We start from the raw sequence: 8,155 nt of genomic DNA, 5'->3' as shown, positions 1-8,155 counted from the left end.
CAGAAGAAAGGACAGACCTCCTACGGGGTGGGAGGATGGGGGGAGAAAAAAAAAAGAAAGAAAAAAAAAAAGGACAGCATGTCTGTATGGGCTCTGGGATCCTCTCCCACTACGCAGCTCTGAGTTCTCTGCTGACGACAGTCCTATGAGGGAAGGGCACAGCAGCACGTCTCTTGTCTCTTACAGCTGGTGGAGGGTTTGTAAGAGCATGTGGCGAGCAAATGAACAGGAGTCAAGAGCACGGTTTGGTCTGTGGAAAGAGGAGAGAGAGATTTAAAATACTTAGTTTCAGAACTGCTTTGTATCTGACTTTGAATGAGCAAATAAACACCATTTCAAATGCAGTGGGCTTGCATGCCCAGAGGTCTACATCTTTTCCCCTTGGTTATCTCTTCTGAAACCATTCCCTGACCTCTGCACAGATCACTGCTTTTCATCCAGAGCTTGTGGAAAATTCTCTCTCCTGTTGTGGAATCCAAGCCAGGAAGACAACGGCCAAGAATCAGAACATTTATTTCCACAGGCACAAAAATCACCAGCAGATTGTTGATCTCTGCAGCCTAATGTCTCAGTTTGGGTAGCAGAAAGTGGGTGGAATTCTCCCCCCCTCCCCCAGCAATGAAGTTTTCCATACAGATTTAACATTTAGGGCCCCAAAACACAGAAGACAAGCCTGCTTGTACTCAAATCTTTTCTCACCCAGTCATATGCTCTCTTTGACCCAATGGTGAGGTCAATGTAGACCAAATGGTCTCAGGGCTTAAGCCTTTAGAAGAGGCCCTCCCACCCCTGAGGTCAAGTAACACCTGACTGGCTTTGCTAGGCCACCTTTCTGGGGGAGATTACAGATAGCCCACAGAACCTGCAGACCATTGGCTGAACACACCTCGCACACAGATTGCGATAGCGAGGTCTACCTCACACAGAATAACCTGCTCCTTGAAACTAGATTATGAAACTATAATCAGGGTTAACATGGGGATAAATCTCCCTGATATTCCCACCACCTCCCAGTAATGTACATTTCTGTTTCCACAGACTAGCTGTTCTCTGAGCATCACTGCAACTTCTAGCAGTCTGTATCCATCTATTAGGGAACTTCATTCAAAGATTTTTTAATCCAGTGTTTCCCCACTGTTTTGAGAATGGAAATCATTAATTTTACCTTTCCCCTACTCCAACATGGCAAACTAACCTTAATAGCCATGAGGCCTACTCAATTTGAGAAAGAATGGGGGAGCTGAAATAAAGATGGGAGTATCTAAGTAGGAGCAATCTCTGGATTGCAGAGGTCATTTGGTATAGGGCTCCATGTATGCTACAGTTTAGCCGAAGCACATTCTGGAGAAGAGTTAACTCCTGTTATCATAGAATTGTCTAGGTTGGAAGTGACCTTTACGATCAAGTCCAACCATCAACCTAACACTGCCAAAACCACCACTAAACCATGTCCCTAAGCACCACGTCTGCCCGTCTTTTAAGTACCTCCAGGGATGGAAACTCAACCGCTTCCCTGGGCAGACTGTTCCAATGCTTGACAACCTCTTCTGTGAAGAACTTTTTCCTAATATCCAATCTATATCCACCCAAGAGCCATTCAGTGCCCCTCACTGAACAGACAGGACACAATCACAACTAGCAGTTTATCTTCAAAGTGGCTGGGTGAGGTACTTCAGTTGTCATCTTGGGAAGACCCAGCCCTGTTTGCAACAAGCAGGCGGATTTTGTCTAGGCAGCTCCCCATTTATGGAAACAGAGAGAGCCTGAACTGCCCATGCTGATCCCAGCCAAGCTCCCTCAGACCCCACTCCTAACACCAAGCCTCCTCTAACACTAAGGAGCTTCCTTACTTGCTGTGGAGTTAAACTGTCTGCCACTCTGCGCTACAGGGTGTTGCAAGAGGCCAGTGATGTGACCCAATCCAATGGCAAAGAGTAGCCAAAAAACCACCCAAAACACCCACCAAAAAACCCTCACAAAAAAACCCACCACCACCTCCAGCAAGTGAGAAGCTGGCAGGTGGATATCCACATACATTCAGTGTTTCCACCTAAAGAATTATGGCAAAGCACATGTGGATTCACAGCACCCTCTTGTGTCCAAAAAAGAAAATAAAGACCGACAGCAGCAGAGTAAGATGGATGCTGTTTACAGTCCATATACATAATTTTATTATTATTTTTGAATAGAGAACACTACCCACATCATCACAAATTGTCACAAAATAAAGGAGTAGAATGACTACTCCAGAAGTAAGCCCCTTGCAGCAAAACACAGAAGAGCTGTAGCCTAAACAGCTACAAGAACATTACAGTTCTAGAAGCCCAAATGGGCTAACAGCAATCCCAAAGGAAAAATCTAGAAGAGATCACAAAAATGCATACAGGTTTGCTGCAAATGAAGGACTCATGGGTTTGACAGAATGGAAGTAGTTTTGTTGCAGAAACAGAGCTCCGCATGTTACTAGGTTAGCCAGTTACAGGTTTGATTTAAGGTTAGGATGTGATTTTGTTCTGACTGAATTCCAAGGAAAGACAAGGGGTGTAGGTTAATTGAGAAGCTGTTTTAACTGGACTTTGTGGTTCTTGAACCACTCATGTTCTCTCCAGGCAACTGTAAAGGATTTATCAGCTGCTCTCCTTGTTCCCTTAGGGGAATATATGTATTTTAAGAAATACATATATTTCTAAAACAAGGGTATATTGCTTGTATATAGTGTTGACTTCACTATGCTGCACAGGACATAAGTTTTCCCTATGACAATATCACACCTTGCAACAAAGGGATTTGCAAATTGGAGAAAGCTTCAGCTCCAAGAATTTCACAGCACCAGGGACACTCTTGAGGCTTTGCATTAGCACCCTTACATACCGAAGGCAGGCAGACAGATCTGCCTTCTAATGTGAGACTCTTGGCTCTCACTCAACTTTTACAGGACCTCTGAACAATCTCTCGCTTTCATAAAGAGACCTTCCCCTCCTCTACTTACAGTGAAATGCTTGCTTTAATGGAATTTAATGGAATTTTTGTTGATTAACTGATTAAGACCTGAATTTTACTCTTATTTTGTCACATAGAGCATCATCCGTAGATGAAAAACATTTATTCGTATTTTGCAGGCCTGGAGCCTGCAGGGAGAGGCCTATATACACAGATACAGGGAGAAGGAACAACTGTCTGTTCTGAGCAAATTTGTTTAGAAAGACATGTCAAGTTGAGTTATGAGGCTACTCTAGGCACTGGAATCTGACATAAGCAATTAGAAGGGTCAAATGCATTGAACCAAAGTCACCTTTTCCATATTCCCAGCTTCAAGTGATTTAAATCCTCTGTTTGGAAGGCTGGGGCTGGCTGACACTAAGTGGTACTTGTTCTGATCAAGCTGGGTCTCTGCATAATTAGTGTCTGATGAAGAAGTAAGACACTATTTTCTTCACCCTTTTATTTTAGGGTTGGTATTGGATCCTTATGCTGTACCTATCTATTTGATCAACAAGCAGGATCTCAGGCAGCAGTGTATGAAACAGCAGAAATCCAGTGATCTGTCTGGACAACTGTATATTGGAAGTCACGATAACTGTTCCTTAAACCTATAGCAATTGAATTGGAGGTATATTATTTGTTCAGTTGGTCATTCGCTTGTAAACACCTAATTCTTAGTCTGACCAAGCCAAAGAGGAGACAAACTGTTCTACCAGAAGGGCCTCTAGGTTAGTATTTGCACATGTGTAAACAAGCTAGTTTTATTTTCCAAAACTGACCTTAGCATGGCTAGTTGCTGGACACATACTATTGCTATGCATCAGCTTTGACAGCTTCAGCCACATCAACACTTGGAAAAATTCTTCTCCCTATCACAACTGGCCCGCTTCCAATCCCAGTAGAGCTAAGAAAAGACTGACTACCACTATTTGACTGCATCCCTGTTGTCCATGTTTCATACTGGCCACAAGTATTTGATGCCTCTGCCTTTCATCAGCAAGACATCTTAAGTGTCTGCATATTACCTTACCCATACCATGAAAATCAGGAAGGCTTAAAGCCTCCTTCTGGAACCTGTTAAAAAGCTGCTCTTGCCCTACATGGCACACGGCCCATGCTGAGCCAAAGAACCACCAAGTTCCAAATGGATTTCAGACCTCTGCTGGTTTTGCTTAAAGTAACAATTTTGGACTGTTACTCCCCTTGACTGCTGAAGTTCTTGCTCTCTTGAGGAAAGAACTATTTGGGGTGTTTCTTCTAAATCACATCAATGCTAGAGTTCACACTGATTTAATCCAGAAGGGATATGGCTTCTGCTGCTATTCCATTATCTATGCTTTAAGACACTAAAGAAACTAAAGCTGACAGGGGTGGGGGGAGTGATTCTATACCTACAGTAGAAGTAACAACATTAAAAAGAAGCAGGCAGTACAAGCAGCTTCTTCAACTCTTATGCTCCCAAATTAGTTCTCAAAAAACTGCTAACCTTGTTACTGTCACAGTAGGAACAGTTTCATTTAGGAACAAATTGAGCCTTTGTGTTTTGCACTGGTTTGATCTACTGGTGTTCAGTGTTACACAGCATGACAATTCATACTCAGAAGGATGATTTGGAGGGCGCAGTTAGATCCAGTGTATTCATAGTTCACTCAAGCAGTGGCTAGAAATGCAGCAGGTTTCCTCAAGCTCAAAACACCTCTTCTGTGACTGGCATTAGCAGTCTCTGTTTCAGAGGCAGTTAGTTGCAAAGCCAGTTTTCCACTATTTCTTCTTTAGGATCAGTATTTTTTTTTTTTACTCTAAACCTTGCTTTCTGGAGTAAGCAAGATAAAAGTAGAGGCCATTAAACTATTAATCCTTAATTTCAGAACAGGTAGTGTGCTTTAATAGAACAGCTTGCATGTAGCTATTAACCCTCAGTTTCGCTAGCTCCCACAGAGAAAACTGCATGAAAAGTACAATACTCACTTTGTGACAAAAGCTGAGAGAACTGGGGCCAAGGATTTAGGGAAATAATCCTGCTGGACCATATGGTTCAAGGTCATAAGAATACCATAGAGGCTGGGGACAGCTTTGATCTTCTCTTCACTCTGAGAAAAGGACAAGATGATGAAGACAATCACTATTTTGTCTAATCCAGTGTAGTTCACAGAGGCAATGACCTCCCTGTTGAATGAAGTGCTCCCATACATCGCAGGAGAGAAAGCTGCTCACTAGATTAAGTGCAACGTTTCTCAAGACAAAGGTAGCCAACTCCATAGCCTCCCAGCACCAACATGTGAAATAAAGCAGCATCGAGAACATTCTACTACTTATCAATTGAGTAATGGGGAAAGCAAAGCAACGAACTTGTAAATGAAACAGCCACATCTTTTCAGAGCCTCTGTGTCTAAGTGTTCTCCTAAGGAATTGCACCAGATTTCAATTCATAAAGAATTCAGTTGCTTTAATTACATACATTTTCTTGTATTCTTCTATAGCTCATTTTTATACCATGTCCAGTTCTTCAGCAGGCTTCCTCCAGAACTTGATGCAGTATTCCCAAAACTGGTCTCACAATTACGTACAAGATAAAGCAAACAGTCATCCCCCTGCTCACATGATGCATAAGTTATTCTTGCTCCTAACATGACGCTAATCTACACGTCCCAAGTCTTATGTTGTTTTCATTTATTTCCCCACTGCCATCCCAACTAAAGCCCTTCATTCTGTAGTCAGGATCTGGATCTGTGTTCCCAGGTTTATGACCTTGTATTTCATGGTGCTAGGAATATCTGTTACTTGGGTGCTTCCAGCTATGTGGGACAAAAAATGATGGAAGCTGCTCCCTCTCCACATGTGCCTAATTCATCAACAGTCCTCTATATCAGAGGACAAACAATCACTTGGCTGATCCTCAAGGGCTGTCTGTATCCCAAGCTGGACATTACCAGAAGGAAGTCCATAAGCCTAACTAAGCACAGGCTGCTATAACATAGATTACTGCTATTCTGTGGTTTAGAAATGTCTTAGTCCAAGTTTACATTCCCAGCTTCTAGGTCTTACGGCAGTGAGAAACTAGCTGATGTAGCACAAGCAGGCAAAATTTCTACCTAAGTTTGCAGACAGAACCTCTCCCCAGTCATCTCACTAAAAGTAAAGTTACAGGTATTCTAATGCAATTTGCAGGTTTGATACTGACGTTCTATCTTTTCTTGTGATGAAGTTTATTCCCTGTAACTACATATTTGACTCTAGTATTTGGCAAATATATTCCAAAGCATGATGTTGAATGATACCAATCTAGCATAAGTTGTTGGATATATGTTGTTGAGCCATGGGACTAATAGATGCCCTAAAGGATCACATTAACTAATAATACTGTAGCCTCCTGGAAATGGCTTTTTATAGACGCTATAGTCCAGCAGCAGCACTATTTCCTTACCTGACCCTCCCTACCTTTAGGGGATGACTGAGAATGCAGAGCATATTAAGCAGAAGAGGTACAAAGAGCTGACATCTCCTTCATCCCTTGCAATTTGCAATTTCTGCTGGACGTGCAGACTTCCATTGTCCCTGGGCATCAGGCATGCACAGGCACCCAGCTGCTTCCATGGCAACATAATTACCCAAAACCCAGCCAGTCTGGTCATCAACAGCCTAAACAGACTATAACTTAACTCTTTGCTGCTTCCTCACCTTAAGTAGTCCCATGTGGACCAAGAGGTTTGTGATGAATGCATCCGAATTAAATGTGGCAGAAGTGAAGGCTTTTCTCATCAAGGCATCTAAAAAGAAATAAATGCATCATATTAAACAATATAGAAAGGGATGCGTTACAGATTTTAAGATCAAGATTGATCATACAGGACCTCAGGGAGTATCAGCTGTTACAGGAGTTTTGGGAGGTAATATTTGCAAAGATTCCAGTTGTCTCCACAAGGACTAGGTATAAGATCTGAAACAGTGAGACAGATAAAACCCACTCCTTGGGTATAAGGCCCGATACAAAGGAAAAGAAAAAACCCAACAACCCACAGCTAAAAAATGCAAACACCTCCCCCCCCCCCCCCAACAACTAAAATAACAGCTAAAAAAAAACCACACCCCCCCCCCCCCCCCCCCAAATTCATACAATCAAGCTTCATATGCAGTTTGACCTCCGTCCTATGCATCACAAAATGCTCTACTCAATACATTTGAGCATGTATGCTATGTGCATACATGCACATAAATATGATCAGATGAAGTAGAGCAGCAAGAGTTAGAGCCTTAAAATTCTGAAGGCCAGTAAGAATTCACCTTTCATTTCAAACCAAAAAAGAACGAGATCACAATGAGAAAACTTGTTCAACTGTTTCCTGAGCTCTCTCAGGACTAATATTCTGGAAGCACAGGATATGCTAGGTTCAGAATGAGCCTCTACTTTCACTCCACATAACAGCATAGCACAGCTTGGTACTTTGTTATCTGGGGTTTCCTGCTGCCAGGGACAAAAACAGTCCAATGGTCTGGCCCACAGGGGCCTTCCTCTGCATCACACTGGTGTCCTTGACACTAAAGCATTCCACACCATGAAGTGAAGAAAGCCCCAGTTACCTGTTGTTTCATGCACTGCTGTTTTCACTGGGGCATCATCTTTGAAAACTGAGGATATCCTTAGGAGAGTTGTAACTACTTTCTCTACATCAGATGTATCTGTCTGAAAGACAAAAAAATAAAATAAAAATAAAAATCAGTGGTCATTCAGCTCCCTGCTCACCAGCTATAGAAGATAGGTCTCTGCTAGGGCTGTGACAAGAATTACAGCCTTCAGCTGACTGACATCAGTTTTGCTTTGGCCATATCACAGGACACGAGCAACTCTGTGAAACAGAGTCACTCTATGTAGAAACTCTGGTGCCAGCATAAGCATCATCTGCTTCCATAAGGTTCCTCGGGATCACTGGGGAGAAGATGCAAATCTAGGTCGCAGGAGAGAAAGTTATCACCTCTAAGGATTAAATGATTCTGAGAGAGAATCAAGCACAGAAGACCACTGGCTCACCTACCTGCTGAGCTATCAGCACAGAGCACTTTGGTCCTAGTCGCAGCAGTTTCTCTGGTGATGGGAAAGCAAGGAATGTGGCAACATCCACAGGAGGAGATGGCACTGGAGTTGAGTCCTGAAAAAGGCAGAATCCATCTCAATTTT

At 42.7% G+C, this 8,155-nt stretch overlaps 1 protein-coding gene across 1 annotated transcript in view; it reads right to left on the bottom strand.

Annotated features, from left to right (window-relative positions):
* Nucleotides 1-47: 47 nt before the first annotated feature.
* The window catches only part of RANGAP1 (Ran GTPase activating protein 1), a 17,850-nt gene continuing 9,742 nt past the window's right edge, over nt 48-8,155 (bottom strand). The window contains 5 exon segments of the mRNA XM_009895247.1: nt 48-250; nt 4,951-5,072; nt 6,661-6,749; nt 7,561-7,663; nt 8,013-8,126. Coding sequence (XP_009893549.1) covers nt 181-250; nt 4,951-5,072; nt 6,661-6,749; nt 7,561-7,663; nt 8,013-8,126 — 498 coding nt within the window. The 3' untranslated portion in view covers nt 48-180.

This window comes from Charadrius vociferus, unplaced genomic scaffold (assembly GCF_000708025.1).
Source record: "Charadrius vociferus isolate BGI_N301 unplaced genomic scaffold, ASM70802v2 scaffold251, whole genome shotgun sequence".
Classification (NCBI taxonomy): domain Eukaryota; kingdom Metazoa; phylum Chordata; class Aves; order Charadriiformes; family Charadriidae; genus Charadrius; species Charadrius vociferus.
The sequence above is the reverse complement of the archived record's forward strand: the minus strand, read 5'-3'. Positions and strand labels throughout refer to the sequence as shown.